Source organism: Schistocerca gregaria, chromosome X, assembly GCF_023897955.1.
Source record: "Schistocerca gregaria isolate iqSchGreg1 chromosome X, iqSchGreg1.2, whole genome shotgun sequence".
NCBI classification, from domain to species: domain Eukaryota; kingdom Metazoa; phylum Arthropoda; class Insecta; order Orthoptera; family Acrididae; genus Schistocerca; species Schistocerca gregaria.
This window is the reverse complement of record NC_064931.1, coordinates 772,436,997-772,454,906: the sequence shown is the minus strand read 5'-3', so window position 1 is coordinate 772,454,906 and position 17,910 is coordinate 772,436,997. Positions and strand designations below refer to the sequence as shown.

The window sequence follows — 17,910 nt, the reverse complement described above, 5'->3', positions numbered from 1 at the left end:
ATGGTAACACATGAGCTGTTCCAGTCTGAATGCTATGTGTTGTTCCGTGTGTGTCGGAGTCAGTGGGGCACCCATCATGCTGACACCTTCTTGTATCAAAGAATGTTGTGGATGATCTTGTGAGCTCATTCATATCTGATTTCAAGTTCTGCTGCTACTCCATTGATGGTGATATGCCAGTTCGCTTTAATCATGTCATCCACATTCTTGACATTTGCATCTGTAGTGTCCATGTGCATCCATCCAGGTCTCGGTATGTCCTGCACTTGCTGACATCCATCACTGAATTGCTGGCACCATTTCCACACCATTTGCCTCAACACCACACTTGACCCATACATCTCAACAAGGCAGTTATGAATTTCTGTGCCTGATACTCCACATGCCCATTCATAGCGGATAACAGCTCTCACTTCACCCTTTGACCACGACTCCAAAACACACCTTCTCTCCATATCTCTGGGAAAAGGCTGAGCAGTGGGTCTCCACTTTGCACAGGCACTGCAACAGTGCTATCTGCTTGATCGCGGTCGACCTCTACCAAATGGTGTATTGGTGTCTTGCACGTATGTATTCACCTGCCATGTCGTCTTTCGCCGATATCACACAACTCTGCCCATAGTGGACAGGGGAAGCTTATTTTCCAACTCCCCCTCATATTTTAGTCCACTCATTTGAATTTTTAAGTGGAAAAGAAGTGGACCTTTGTTTGCCTAATGATTTACTCATTTCTTTTCAAAGTTCAGAGGTATAACTACTCAATGCACTAATGATTAACTGAAGGCTAGAAACACGCTCAGTTAACTTTGTGATTTTGGTTATTTTTACTGTAATTTTTTTTTCGTTTTTTGCAGGAACACATTCATTTGCAAACACAATGTCACAATTTTGATCATGGAAGAGTATGTAGTTTCAATCATACCTCACTAACAGGAGGCAGACAGTTGAATACTCGAACAAAGATGGTATTAAAGTTCCAACCAATGAAACTATGGTAAATTATGGTGTCCCTCAAGGTTCAGTTCTAGTGCCGTTATCTTTCATATTATTTATCGACCACCAGCATCTGAAGCTGCCTAATGCCATACCTGTATTGTTTGCAGATGACACACACCTGCTTTTCTGAACTCCATCTCTTCAGGTTGTAAATGACAGTCTACCAACAGGCTAATTTTCTGAATACACAAAAAAATTATTAATAAACAGAAAGAAAACTGCTCATCTGTTTTTCACTGCATCCAAAAACCGCCCTGCCTACTTGAAGCCCATGTTAGTTGGTGATGAAGCAGTGGAGCAAATCTGTGAGATTAAAATTCTTGGGGGATGGACAGACAAATTCCAATGGAATACTCACAGAGAGAAGCTGCTAAAGAAACTGAGCAGTTTGTGTTATGCTTTTCAGAGTCTTGGTCAGTCCTGTGATATCTCAACCATAGAAACAGATTAATTTGCTGTAGTAAACTCAATTCTCTGCTATGGAACCCCATTTTGGGGGTCAGTGTCCAGTAAAATTTTTATGATGCAAGAAAAAGATCTTAAAGATAATGACACAGATGCTTCCACATATCTCCACTAAGCCTGTTTTCAAGGAATTGAAAATATTTAGAAAGTGTGACTTTCGTTGATAAGAATTTGAATACATTCAAGACCAATGAGTTTATTGAGGGTTGTAATACACATTCTAGTGCAGACTTTCACCTTAATAGTCAAATACTGACCAAAAGTTTACATGGTGTAAGAAAATGGGCAATTTGGTAGTGTGCTTTACAGTAACTTACCCTTATCAATTAGAAAATGTAGGAATGTATTTAGGAATAAAGTAAAACAAATCTTACTTGCACACCTTTTTATTCTGTTGACGAGTGCCTAAAATCCAATTTGTTGAAACAATTCTAGTACTTTTAGTCTACAATGTGACTGTACTATATTACGTCTAAATCTATAAGTTTAATTGAATAGTATGAAATTGGTGTGAGTTGTTCTACTATGATTTTGTGTTTTATTTTTAATTTTTAGTGTTGCTAATTGCAGTTTCATGGAGATTCCATGATATTTTAGTGATACAGTGGTTTTTGTCTTCTGGTATAACTGGATGGAATTGTAGTGGTGAACCATTTATATAATAGTTTAAAAGAAAAGTGTGGGTTCCAGGTGGGAGGGAGGGGCAAATATATCTGCATCTATATGGGGGAGGAGGGTGGGGGGAGGTTGGATCCAGATGGCTGGGGCTGTGAAGCAATCAACAGTCTATGGCGTTATGGTGAGCAACATGCTCTGCCATAGGGTGGTGACACAGGGTCTTAGCCTGATTTGGTGGTCATTCCTATTATTTACTTTTATTGCCAATTCTGTGTTATTCACCAGCCACACTGGACGGACAACATCAAGATACAACGTTATCAAAATATATGACTACAACTCTACTATGATAGTAATTTAATACCGCAAGACATATTTAAGCTATAAATTAGATTGCAATAATATCACATCAATCAAATAGATACATAACGGTTGCTGTTGGAGTCATGGAACTGAGCTGCAGCTCAAGTAAACACTATGTTATTACTAGAGAAGAATTCTTCAATATTGTAGAAGGGTTGCTCTTTTAGCTTACACAAAATAGTAGTTTTAAACTGCTCCCATGTAAAGACTGAATGTCATAAGGTAGAGCATTAAACAGTTTTAGGGCCACCATCGGGAAGCTGTTTTGTGTCTTTGCTAATCAACACCTTGGCATGTCGATATTGTCTTTTTTGTGAGTGCTGTATTTGTGAACTACATTTCTCTTTCTGTAGATATTGTGGTTTCTCTTTATGTGGAAGAGGCAGTTCAATATATACTGGCTGTAAACATCAGAACTTCTAACCTGGTGAAAACTGGTTTACAGTGGTCTGTTTTTTTGCTTAAAATAATTATCCTCATTGCTTTCTTTTGCAGTAAAATCACATTCTTGCAGCCTGCAGAATGGCCCCAAAACAACAGCCCATAGCTGATGTGGCTGCGGAACATTGCATATTACACAGTTAGCAGGTACTGTTCTGGTACTATACTTTTCACATTCCTCAATAGGTACAGGACCTGTGAAAGTTTGGAACATACATGTTTGGTGTGCTGTTGCCAGGTTAATTTGGTATCAATGAGAAAGCCCAGAAGTTTAACATCTGCTGCGCTGCCCAGAGCTCCAGTATTGCTGAGGCTGCATATCATCCTCTGAGGTTTTTCTTCATTAATTTTCATTTTGTTCATGATAAACCAGACCTTAGCTTCATTGAACAAGACTTGTGCTTGTTGGACTGCCTGTACAACATTCTCTCCTTTTGAAAACAAGGTTGTATCATCTGCAAACTGCAAGGTGTGCCCATTGGAGCCTATGTCATTTACAAAGATAAGAAACAGCAGGGGCTCTATTACCGATTCCTGTGGCACACCATGCTGTAGCTTCTTCCCACCTTGCATGGAGACAATCTGTTGTCTGTTTCTCAGGTAGGATTGAAGAGTTTGCAGGACAGATCCCCCTACATTATATGTTTTTAGCTTTCTGAGCAGGTCCTTATGTGGCATGCAGTCAAATGCCTTACTAAGGTCACAGAGTACTAGTGCTATAGACTCTTTGTCTTCAAAACCCTGACTTATGTTTGTAACTAAGTCAAGTACAGCTGTAGTTGACCTGCCATTCTGAAAGCCATGTTGAGCATCATAAAAGAGACCATTTCCTTTGAAGTAACTTAGTTGTTCTTTCATTATCGACTCCATCACCTTTGCTAGTACTGGTATTATAGATATGGGCCTGTAGCTTGACACTTCATGTGGACTGCCTTTTTTGTAAACAGGCACTGTGCATGCTGTTTTCAGGAAGTCTGGAAATTCTCCTGCACGGAGGCTTTTATTTATTACTACTGTTAATGGCTGTGACATTTAACTGATTATAGTTTTAACATAGTACAGGACATGCCATAAATATCAGGGCTCCCTGAAGATTTGTAGCTTTTTACATTTTAGTATTTCCTTTGGGATACACTCTCTTCCACATTACCCTGCTGCATTTATTCTCAAATTTCACAGCAGCTTCAGGATCTATTCCAAAGCCAGGAATTTCATCTACTGTGTTTTCCACTATTTTTATAAAATAGTCATTAAACTCATCTGGACTGCAAGAATTAGAGCAAGAGGTGAGCTTTTTCCTGTGCTCATTAACCAGATCCCATGCTGCTTTACAAGGATTGTGAGCTGCTTCAATAAATCTGGCATTGCTTTCCATCTTTGCTTTTTCTACTTCCTTTCTGTAGATCCTTTTGGTCTGTAAATAACTAGAGTACAGTCTATCCTTAATATCTATATCTTTAGCAGCTTTGACCTTGTCATTTAGTATTTGGACAATACATTTTATTTTTGCTAGTCTAGAAGTACACTACCTCTTTACTTTGTTAGTTTTTTGTCTAAATTTTGAAGCATTTGAATATCTCTTATGTTTTAATGGAAAATGTTCATCAAATTTCACTTTAAGGGTTTGGAAAATGTGATTGAATGCAGAATTTGGTGGCAATTCATCAATTATTTGGTGCCAATCTATAGAAGACACTGTAGTTTCGAAATCTAAGCTTTTCTTTGTAATAACTCTATTTCTGAATACATAATTTGAATGCCAGCTGGGAATTTGTTGTGTATTTACTGAGTTTGTCCATAAGTTCATGATTACTGCATGGTGATCTGCTAGTGTAGGGTACACCACACTTACTTTGTAGTCCCAACTATTTAGGTTTGTCACAATTGTGTCAAGACAAATAGCTCCTCTTGTTGGTAGAGATTTTCCTACGAATAGCCCATTGCTGCTTACTAAGTTCATGAAAGTTCTTTCTTTATCATTATCTTCTCCAATATGAATGTTGAAGTCTCCACATAAAGCAATTTTTGTCCCTAAGTGCACTAGGTGACACAGACAGCTTTCCAACTGGTCAAGGAAATTTTCGAAATTTCCATCTAGGGAACAGTACACAAAAACAACAATTAAGTTGGCATCTGACAGTCCCAAAGCAGCTAATTCTAGGTCTAGATCTACAAAAATTTTACTTAAGTCAATTTTATTGGCATTGAGTTTACTATTTACATACACAGCTACACCACCATGGATAGTAGTTTCTCTACACCATGCAATCACCATTTCTATATATTCAATCTTTCTGTAGTATTCTGTTTCTGGTTGGGCTAGCCAGTGTTCACATATACATAATGCATCAGGCCTCACTTCATCAACAAATAGTGATAATGCATCAAGTTTCGTTCTGAGGCACTGCACATTTACACTTGCTATAACTAAGACAGCATTTTCTTCAATGATACCATTTCCTTTTTCACTGGAATGTTCTTGGTCTTGGGAGTTTATCACACTGGTGCACTAGGCATCCTCCAGAATAAACATTTTATCACAATATTCTTCGGCCATATACTGTTGTCCATTATTTTATCTTTTAGGTCGAAATCAACTCCAATTTTGAAGCTATTATTTATTTCCTTTGTTTCCAGTTTTTCAACTGTAAAAGTGTTTTGCAAGAAATGGCTCTGAGCACTATGCAACTTAACTTCTGAGGTCATCAGTTGCCTAGAACTTAGAACTAATTAAACCTAACTAACCTAAGGACATCACACACACCCATTGAGAGTATAAAAATATTTTTACAGATTGAACATACAGAAAACATTTCTTAACAAAAATCTATCAGGGAGAGGATGTCAGGGATTTCAGCATGTGTGTTATTTAAAGCTTGGGCATGCATAATGAACAGCAAGAAGTTTGTTAATTCTTTAATATTCAGCAGGTTGAGTGATTCACAAGATTTATAGCAACCTACAAAACGTTTGAGGTCCATGAAATGAATAGCAACACATGCAGGCTAGAGGTACAACATTTCAGATAGAAAAAAATTGTATAGACTCAAAAAGTAAATGTCCTTCACATGTTGTCTGAAGCAACTGCACAGTACTTTTAGAGCTAAAATAAAAGAGGACAAAGAAGCTTATCTTTTAAATATGTTAGAAGAGACTATGAAATACATAATACCAGAAATCATTCACTGTTTACATAACAATAAATAATATAATCATTGTTTCTTACCAAAGCCATGTATATAAACTGTTACCTACTCTCTGAACTTGCCCATGATTTGCTACTTAAAAATGACTCAATATTTATTTTAAAATGTCAGACGTTATCACTGAATTATTTGCTTTGCAGTATATGTCCCTGTTGATGCAGCCATTGGAAGTGCTTCTGTTTCCATTATGATAATGACCTCTGGCATAAAACCATATCAATGGAGAATACGAGCTACACAAATCAACTGTAAGGAAAATGTCAACCTTGCAGGTATGAATAACAATGTATCAGATTAAAATTTGGGCAAAGAATGTGAACAAGAGATATAAGTATTGCATTTTGATTTTTGTAAAAACACACACACACACACACACACACACACACACACACACACACACACACACACACACACACACACACACAGACAGACAAACAGACAGACAGACAGAGAGAGAGAGAGAGGTCTTTATAAGCATCAAAAGAGTCAATCACACAATTTTTTTTGAAAAAATTCCTATTACTAATACATGAATTATCACATACATGAGAATTGCTTACAGATAAGCTGCCTTCACAAGGAACCATGTCTTACCAACATATATTCATACAATGTTTCGAGGCTAGTTCTGTGAAATACCATTTCAGAAATTGGACAATGGATTTGTCACCTCCAGAGATGCCTTTGTGCAAAGTAATAATCAAGTGCTGCCCATGATGGTCTGTATTTGGACCCAACTTTTGGGAAATTAACTGCTCTTGGAAATCTTAGTAAATGAGGACATAATACAAAATAGTATATCAACAATCTACTCTTGTTACTAGCTGAATCCTACAATGGACCATGAACCTAAGTTAGTTATTTTATAAACTTATTGGTATAGGGCAAAACAATTTATACTTTCTTCAGTAGTATATTATGGCAAGAGCATATGGGTCAACAGGCTTTATACTTGCCAAGGCCATAAGAAGAGTGAAAAGAAATATTATCTCCTCATTTTTTGGGGGCATTTTGGTTCCCTCCAACTGATGAATTACTAGAAATAATGGCCTGTGTCCATTGGACTTAGTAACTCAACAACAAACTGCAAGTTATTGGTCAAAGAAATGAGAATTTTACAAAATTAGACAAATAATAGCAAACAATATCTAGCAAACAAGAAATTAAGAGTACTACACTTCACACTGGGAATGTGGAAGTGTCAATTTACTTAATGGCCATTATCTCTATCCATCATTTTCATGCAGTGCAGTTAAAAAGTTGCCACAAACGTGATGCTGTTGAATGGAAACCAGATCACATAGTATTTGAATGCCCAGATGATCACAGCGAACAGACAGTCAGTGTTTGGTAAATATATAAGTGAAACAACACCAAAATGCACACACCCTGGTCATTGTTTGTGTGTGTGTGTGTGTGTGTGTGTGTGTGTGTGTATGTGTGTGTGTGTGTGTGTGTGTGTGTGTGTACTATTGCTGTGAAAAGAGCTACTGTCCAAAAGCTAGTTTGAATGCTGTTTTATGTTATGCATTACTGTGCTCCATGTATTTATTCTCTAGGTGAGTGGCTGCCTTTATCTTACATTATATATTGCTCCATCATGGAATTTCCATTGTTGTTATATAAGTAAAACAGTTAGAGACTGACATAGTTGAACCATACTTAAAAGTATCAACAAAAGTTCAGCATCATTCTATTAGACATGGACATTAAGTAAAATTGATGACACCTGCTTGAGTATGTATGTTTGCTGCAGCAGGCCACACACCAAAGTCAATGGACGATCAGGAATGGCAAGATCATTAACCAGTGGCTTGGAATTACCAGAGATGGACTGTATTCAATTGCCACTATGATTTGGGCTACATCCAAATACATACGGCCCAGCCACTACATGGTGGCTGGTGGAGAATACCCTGTACCACTGCTGGTAATTACCTTTCCTGTTCCACTTGTAAACGGAATGAGGGAAAACTATTGTCTATAAGCCTCTGTATGAACCTTAATTTCTCTTAACTTATATTTGTGGCCCTTAAACTATATGTACATTGGTGGCAGTAAAACTGTACTGTGGTCAGTCACAGATAACAGTTCTCTAAACTTTCTCAATACAGTTTCTCCAAAAGAACAATCTTCCCTCCAGTGACTGCCATTTGAATTCATAGAGCATTTCCATAATACTTTCATGCTGATCAAACCTACTGGTAACACATCTAGCAGTATGCTTCTGAATTGCTTTGATGATTTCCTTTAATCCAAACTGATGGGGATTCCAGACACTCAAGCAGTCAAACTTCCTGGCAGATTAAAACTGTGTGCCTGACCGAGACTCGAACTCAGGACCTTTGCCTTTCGCGGACAAGTGATCTACCATCTGAGCTACCGAAGCACAACTCACGCCCAGTACTCACAGCCTTACTTCTGCCAGTATCTTGTCTCCTACCTTCCAAACTTTACAGAAGCTCTCCTGTGAACTTTGCAGAACTAACACTCCTGAAAGAAAGGATACTGCGGAGACATGGCTTAGCCACAGCCTGGGGGATGTTTCCAGAATGAGATTTTCACTCTGCAGCGGAGTGTACGCTGATATGAATATCAGCACACACTCCGCTGCAGAGTGAAAATCTCATTCTCGACTCAAGCAGTATTCGACACTGTGTTGCAAAAGTGTTCTGTATGCAGTCTTGTAGATGAGCTGCACTTTCTTAGAATTCTCCTAACAAACAAAAGTTGACCATTTGCCCTCCCTTCAACCAAAATTATCTGCTCATTCCATTTAATGGTGCTTTGCAGTGTTACACCTAAATATTTAATCTACATGATTGTGTCAGGTAACACAACACTGAGACCATTTAGTGGTCAAGGGAATGCAGGATTCGGTTACGATTGTGGACGGGGTCATAATCAGTTACTATTGGTTGCATTTTACAGTTACACACATTTATTTTTAAAACAGTAATCCCAGACTCAACAATGAATTTAAAAATTACCACATGTTATTAATGAAGGAATAAACAAGTGTGTAAATAAGTGTTTTCAGTGTGTTACAGTTTAGCAAATCACCATAAAATACAGATACAAATAATGTTTAAAAAAAGCCACTGTGATCATGGCTGAAGGCTTTCATGCCAAGAATGGCAATAAATTATGAATTTTTAAGAACTTGCTGCAATTTACAGCTTACAGGTATTGAAATATTAAAAGGTAAGTGGCCACAAACGCAGAAGAAGGTATCAGACAACAGGAATGGCAGTGAATAAGATTTTCAAAGCAAATAACCATAATCATGGCTGAAGGCCTTACATGCCAGAAATGGCAATTATATATAAAAAAAATCTAGAAATCTGCTGTAAAACAGCAAATACAAGCAAAGGTTAATTAAAAGAAACAAGCAACTGACCACCAAATGGGTGAAATAAGATGATGGTAAACCTTGAAACACATCCCTTACACTGCTAGATTTATTCCAGAAGGCAACCAGAACTATTAACTAGACAGACATAACCTTTAATGTAGGCATTACAAGGTATGGTAATAAATAATACAGTAATAAAACACAAGGACCAGTCACAGACGGTGCTCCAGGAATTGACCTCTGAGAATGTACGGCAACAAACTCTTTCTATGAGATAGGCAGCCAAGAGTTGCATTCACTTCACAAGATGGTAACTCAGACTAGGGGCAGTCTAACAAATTATTAATGATAATCTTGCTGCAGCTACCTGATGTCCAACAATCCAAATGCAATGGTGAAGCAATATGCCAAAGCTGGATCCAGTGGTCTGCACTACATCCAGAATACCCTGTTTAGAGTCCCCAGAATGAGAAAGGAATCATTACCACCATATAAGAGGAATCACCAACTGGCCTACAACCAAGAAAGCTGTCAAACTACACACCTTACCAGACAGCAGCGGGAAGGTGAAGAAACGTACACTGTCGTTACATACACTAACCCTCAAGGCAGGTTACTTGGGTGTTAGCAGCCATCAGACAAGAAAAATTACCGCTGGTTTAACTTAAATTGTAACACATTGCACACAGTAAATAGCAATAAGAGGTCAAGGAAAGCTAATTAGAACCGCCCTCCCCAAGCACTGCACTCGCTGCTCTTCATCTCGGCGACACTACAAGCAGCAACATGAAGTCAAGTCACTGGAGAATTGTGAGATATCACAGTGGTGGAGGTTTCTCTACTTGAATTAAAATGCACTCAACCTAAAGCTTGCTGGATCCGGTTTACGTCATCGTCGTGCACCCCTCGTGACCACAGCCCTTCCATCCGGCAGTCCATGTATGCTGCCAGCAGTCCCGGCATTTTCTTGCCCTGCACGGGGCCTGACTCCTCCTGAGTCCCAAACGAGCTGCCCACTCACATGACCTGGAAAAACAACGACGTTGCCACAAAGATTGGGCAACAGTACTAGATATTGATAATTGCCACTGCTGCCACTAGCAGACAGGCAATGCTTGCAAAACCGAGTGGCACCAGCCAACATGAGAAGAAGACAACTAACCACAACAGTGCCAACTAAACGATACCGTCTGGCCTGCAACAGAGGGTGGAAACCTACAGACAGCACCAACGCAAGCCGCAGTGCAGCTCAACCACTAAATACAATATTCAAACATTACAGAATTGTGTCTACTACTCATCTGAATTAGCTTACATTTTTCTGCAATTAGAGCAAGCTTCCATTCATCACACCAGAGAGAAATTTTCTCTAAGTCACCTGTATGCTACTACTGGCACCTTCTTGTACACTACAGTGTCATCAGCAAACACCTGCAGATTTCTGTTCACAAAATCCACCCGATTGTTTATGCATATAGAGAACAAGAGCTGTCCAATCACTCTTCTCTGGGCTCTTCTGATAATACCCTTGTCTTTGATGAACACTCAATGTGCTGGACAAAATATTCAGTTCTGTCACTTAAAAAGTGTTCAGATCACTCACATGTTTTAGAACCTAATCCATACATTAGGACCTTTGTTAGCAGCCTGCACTGGAGGACTTTCTGGAAATCTAGAAATATGTAATGTATCTGTTGCCCTTCATCCACAGTTTGCAAGATATTGTGTGAGGAAAGGGCAAACTGAGTTTCAGTTTTGCACAAGTAGTGCTTTCTAAATCCGTGCTGTTTTCTGTCTCAAAGAAATTTGTTATGCTCAAACTAACAATATGCTCAAGAATTCTGCAGCAAATTGAGTTTAAAGACACTGATCTATAATTTTGAGGGTCCATTCTTTTACCCTTCTTATATACAAGAGTCACCTGTCCTTTTTTCCATCTGCTTGGGATTATTCTCTGGGCAATAGATTGATGATAAATGCAAGCTAAGTATGGGGACAGTGCTAAAAAGTGGTCTCTATAAAACTGAACTGGCATTCCATTCTGACCTGGTGACTAATTTGTTATCATTTTTTTCCAATTGCTTCTCAGCACAAGGATTGCCTATTTCTATGTCATCCATATGGACATCTGTGTAATGGTCAAATGATGATACATCTGTAGGATCCTCCTGCAGGAACAATTTCTTAATGTGGACTTTAAAATTTCAGCTTTCCTCTTGCTGTCTTCTATTGCCACACCAGACTGGCAGACAAGTAATTGAATAGAAGCCTTTAGCAGTTTTATGTTGGATCAGAATCTTCTCTGGTTCTCAGTAATATTTTTCTCTAACATATGGCAATGGAAGTTGTTGTATAGTAGGTGCATTGATTATTTTATAGATACACAAATTTCTGTTAACTGTAGCTTGTCAGCATTTCTGTGCTCTTTTTTGAACTAAGAGTGCAACACTTTCTATTTTCTCAGTATTTTCTGAATTTTGTTATTAAACCACCTGAGATGTCTAAGGCGCTGCAGTCATGGACTGTGCGGTTGGTCCCAGCGGAGGTTTGAGTCCTCCCTCAGGCATGGGTGTGTGTGTTTGTTCTTAGGATAATTTAGGTTAAGTAGTGTGTAAGCTTAGGGACTGATGACCTTAGCAGTTAAGTCCGATAAGATTTCACACAAATTTGAACATATTAAACCACATTGAGTCTTTTCTGTCCTTAATCCACTTATCAAGCACATACTTCTCCAGAGGAAGAATTACAGTCTGTTTAAACTTTCCCTATAATTCCTCTACATCTGTCATATTGGAACTAGAAGATATCCATTCACTGTCTAAGTAGGATGCTAACAACTGCTGATCTGCTGTTTCCAGCATAAAAACTCTCCTAGCCTTCTTGCTGGATTTATTGACTTCAGTAATTATCATCACTATAATAACATCATTATCTCTAATCCCTGTCTCTATACTGACATTGTTCATAAAGTACAACTACAACTTTGAAAATATTTCCATAGTGTATTTGTTGTCAAACTATCTGCTCAAGACTGTTTTCAAAGAGTATGTTCAGAACTACATCTACAACTGTATGACTACTCTGCAGTTCACACTTAAATGCTTGGCAGATGGTTCACAGAACCCTTTCCATTTCTCAACCAATCTGTTCTCAAATAGCATGTGGGAAAAATGAACATCTAAAACTTTCTGTGCAAGCTCTGATTTATCTTCTTTTATTACAATGGACATTTCCACCTATTTAGGTGGGAGTCAACAAAATATTTTCACATTCAGAGGAGAAAGTTTGTGATCAAAATTTCATGAAAAAATCTCACCCTAGTGAAAAATTCCTTTGTTTTAATGACTGGCAGCCAACTTGCATATCATATCTGTTACACTGTATCCTCTATATTGTCATAATATAAAATCAGTTGCCCTTCTCTGGACTCTTTTGATATCCACCATCAATTATATCTGGTAAGGACCCCATACTGTGCAACAATACACCAGAAAGTGATGGACAAGTATAATCTGGGCAGTACCTTTAATAGATTCGTTGCATCTTCTAAGTGTTCTTCCAGTAAAATGCAGTATTTAGTTTACCTTCCCCACAACATTTTATGTGCTACAGTTCCAATTTAAATTGTTTGTAATTATAATCCCTAGGTATTTTATTGAATCAACAACCTTTAAATTTATGTGATTTAATTTTTGACCAAAATTTAACAGCTTCTTGTTAGTACTCATGCAGAGGACCTCTCGCTTCTTATTGTTTGGTATAAATTGTCATTTCTTTACAATGTACAGATATCTTGTCTTGTCTTGCAAGTCATTTTGATCTTCTGAAGACTTTACTAGATGGTAACCAACAGCAACCTCTCCAAAAAGTCCAAGATGGCTGCTCAGATTGTCTTCTAAATTGTTTATGTAAATCAGGAGAAGTAGAGGGCCTATAACACTTGCTTCAGGGAATGACAGATATCACTTATCTTTCACTTGGTGATTTCTTATCAGGTACTATAAACTGTAGCCCTTCTTACAGGAAATCATAAATCCAGTTATACAACTGAGACACACCTCCATGGGTACACAATTTTATTAGAAGCCATTTATGAGGATTGGTACCAAAAGCCCTCTGGAGTTCCAGAAATCAGCTTTAGATCCCCTGATGATTGCACTCATTACTTAACATAAATAAAGAGCCAAATGTGTTTGACAAGACTGTCTCTCTGTACCACCTGCAAAGAATCTGTACATATCATAGTATCTGCTTGCTAGGTTAAATTCATCTCCAGCTATGAGGAGCGATCAAAAAATTTTCATTTGAGGACGTTGCTCCAGGTTATAAGCAATGGAGCTCGACTCCAGTGTGGGTAGATAAGCACCAACATGTAGGCAAAAGATTAGTGGGGTATTCATGTCTTTCCAATGTGCATACGATAAATGCCAAAACATGAACTATGGTGATATTATTACCAAATACATCCAAACAGGGTCATTCTATTCTTGACTGCTAAAGGACAAACACCAGTAGACATCCACTGAAGAATGAAGAATATACATGGGACAGCATGTCTGTTGAAAATCACTGTTGTGGAATGGTGCAACAATGGATGCTGCTGCTTCATGATAATACACATTTTCATATCACAAATGTTGTAATGCAGACATTACATTGATTCAAGTGGAATACACATGAGCAGCTACCCTGTAGTCCTTATCTCTGTTCATGTGATTATCATGCTTCTGGTCCCTTAAAAAAAGCCTTGGAGGGGTGACAATTCCTGTCTGACGAGGATGTGCAGCAGGCAGTTATAAACTACTTCACACATTAGGACACAGTATTTTACCAAATGGGTATCTTCAACCTGGTGCATCAGTGGGATGTTTACCTCAGTGCTCACAGTGATTTTGCCTGACTGGCATACTGATTCTAAACCATATGGCCTTCAAACAGAAACTTTTTGATGGCTACTTACAATATTTCACAATCAGAATACTTCCACTCTTCTGAATGTGGTTTTTATGCAAACTGTGTTAAATTCCCCTGACAATGAAATGCAGAGGAATATAAGTTTTATTGATTGTAATAGCTTGTTTTGTAGTCAATTTCAGTTGGTGGTGGATTACAGGGTGAGATGAAGATGTAGATTTAGTGTAGTGGTAGCAACTTGTAGTAGATACTCTCCATGGTAGGAATGGAAATCATCCACCTACTGTGAAGAATAATAGCAGGAAACACAGAGAAAAATTGGTATGAAATAGAATTACTTATTGTAGCAAAGTTAGGTAACATCATGAGGTAAAAAATACATAGCACTGTACAAATGTAACATTATCACAGCCCCTTTAGGTACTAGGTAACACCACTAGTAAATAAAATGAATAAATGAATAACTCCCAAAAGGTCTCCTTCTTCTGAGTTAGATTCTCCACTTTGAAGAAGAGAAAAATGGGAAGAATTAATATTGTACATAAATATTTCACATACTCCAGTTTAAAATTAAAGAGTACAGTTCCACATGAAGAAACTGAAACATGTGGCAGTAGTCTACAGGAAATTGTTTAATCCTAATGGTGCATGTGCATTATACATTAACAGTCTTCATCAACCAGATGACTTCACTAGAGATGCTGCTAAAGGTGGAATAGCAATCTATGTGAACTATGAATACCATCCCATGTCTGTCCACCTATCAGTAGTTGCTATAAAAGCTGAAATGTTCATTTCATCTCATCCTTAGTGCTTCTGTGGCATCATGCAAAGTTCACCCACAATTGCTGTCAGATTCTATGAATCCTTGACAACGTGTGGCACGTGAGACAAATTACATGATATATAGCTCTGCAAATTAACACTTCAAATCACCAGTGGAACAAACGAAATTTATTGTCTCCTATTAGACCAAACCAAGCCCATCTAATTCATTAAATGACTTCTCCAGCTAGCTAGTTGCTCTGTCTGTTATGTGGCCCCTTCCTACCATGTTTGTGAATTCTCACTAAACTGCAACACTCGTTTGTAAAAATGGCAAATGACTAAGCCAGATTACATGCCCACAAATGGGAATGCAGTTCCAAACTCTATCAAAGCTTTCAGCACAGACAGAACAACTTCACTGATCACAGTACATTCCTTACTTTATATATTCAATAGTCTTGAAACATCATCTACATCCCACAGGCACCACAACTGCTCCATTCTTTCCCAGAGGCCAACAACAGACTCCAGAATTACACTTTGAAATACCTGCTCTGCTCCAGATGCCACAAAATTTGCCTCCAACAGACCATGAGGGCTGCTGGCTGACAGTGATTTCTGTGAGTTCCAAACTGCTTCACAAAGTTATTTTGCATCCAGACCACTCCGACAGTCAACTTCTGGAACTGAATACAAGCATTTAAATTCATCATTTCCTGCTCTCACTAATACAGTACTAAGTAAAGTGCTACTCCTGCCAGGACTTAATGAGTTCCTTTCCAGTAGGTGCCAGTAAGCACCAATCACAACCAATTTAGAAAACATGCTGACTGACCAGCCTATCATCTTGAGACTGGGCAAAAACACCTTCTCCCAGATACTGGAAACCAGCTGAACAGGATGATCAGACAGGTGCTCTTGTGAAACACAGTCACCTATTTTTTCAGCAACAAGTAAAATTATTTATGATCCAAACTAAAACTAAACTCTTTCCGAAGGTCCAGTGGTAAGGATCAGCTGCCATGTCATTCTCAGCCCACAGACGTCACTGGATGCAGATATGGAGGGGCATTTATTTTTTTATTTATTTGTAAGTCAAGTTCCATAGGACCAAACTGAGAAGCAAATCTCCAATGTCATGGAACATGTCAGTATATGAAATTATAACATAAAAGTAATAACTGATAAAAATAAATGTTAATGAACCCAAAAGAAGTCAGTCCATAAGTTTAAGTAAGTGCAATCAACGATTCAACGAGAATCAGCTTAATTTTCCAAGGAACTTCTCAACAGAATACGCATGACCCACAAGGGAACTCTTCATTTCAATTTGAAAGTGCATGGATTATTCCTACGATTTTTGAATTTGAGTGGTAGCTTATTGAAAATGGATGCAGCAATATACTGCACACCTTTCCACACAAGAGTTGAGGAAGTCCCATCCAAAGGCAGTTTTGATTTCTGCCAAGTATTAACTGAGTGAAAGCTGCTTATTTTGAGAATACGCTAATTTTGTTAATAAGAATATATTGGGAGGCCAGTGTCAAAATACCCAGACTCGTGAACAGGGGTCGACAAGAGATTTGTGAACTTACACCACTTATAGCCCGAACCGCCCCTTTCCGAGTCAAAAATATCCTTTTAGAACAAGAAGAGTTACCCCAAAATATAATACCATATGACATAAGTGAATGAAAATAAGCAAAGTAGACTAATTTTCATGTCGAATTGTCACTCACTTCAGATACCGTTCAAATAGTAAAAACAGCGGCATTAAGTCTTTGAACAAGGTCGTGAACATGGGCTTTCCACAACAGCTTACTATCTGAACACCTAGAAATTTCAACTGCTCAGTTTCACTAATCATATGCCTATTCTGTGAAATTAAAATCTCAGGTTTTGTTGACTTTGTGTTAGACACTGTAAAAACTGAGTCTTACTGTGATTTAGTGTTAGTTTATTTTCTACAAGCCATGGACTTAGGTCATGAACTGCACTATTTGGAACTGAGCCAATGTTGCACACAACATCCTGTACTACCAAGCTAGTGTCATCAGCAAACAGAAATATTTTGGAGTTACCCGTAATATTAGAAGGCATATTATTTATATAAATGAGAAACAGCAGTGGCCACAACACTGATCCCTGGGGCAACCCCCACCTGACTGTACCCCACTCAGGCCCTACATCACAGCCATTCTAAACATTGCGAATAATGACCTTTTGCTGTCTGTTGCTAAAGTAAGAGGTGAACCAATTGTGAGCTACACCCCATATTCTGTAATGGGCCAACTTCTGGACTAATATTTTGTGATCAACACAATAAAATGCCTTAGTTAAATAAAAAAATATGTCTAGCATTCAAAACCTTTTATTTAGCCCATCCATTACCTCACAGAGAAAAGAGAATATAGAATTTTCAGTTGTTAAATGACTTCTAAAGCTGAACTGTACATTTGAGTGCAAACAATGTGATATTGAATGATCAATTATCTTACATTCACAGCCTTTTCAGTAAATTTAGCAAACACTGGCGGCATAGAAATAGGTCTAAAATTATCTACATTATCCCTTTCTCCCTTTTTATAAAGTGCCTTTACTATTGAGTACCTTAATCGCATAGAAAAATACCATTCCTAAAAGGAAAAATTACAAATATGGCTAAATACTGGGCTAACATTTGCAGCACAGTACTTTAATAGTCTGATGGGCACTCCAGCATAACCATGAGAGTCCTTTGTCTTTAGTGATTTAATTATTGACTCAATCTCCCTCTTCTCTGTA

At 38.1% G+C, this 17,910-nt stretch overlaps 1 protein-coding gene across 1 annotated transcript in view; it reads left to right on the top strand.

The window, feature by feature from the left end:
- LOC126298360 (uncharacterized) overlaps window positions 1-17,910 on the top strand; it is a 574,913-nt gene that overhangs the window by 490,155 nt on the left and 66,848 nt on the right. Inside the window, exon 6 of the mRNA XM_049989660.1 lies at window positions 6,230-6,361. Coding sequence (XP_049845617.1) covers window positions 6,230-6,361 — 132 coding nt within the window. The remainder of the gene's footprint in view (window positions 1-6,229; window positions 6,362-17,910) is intronic.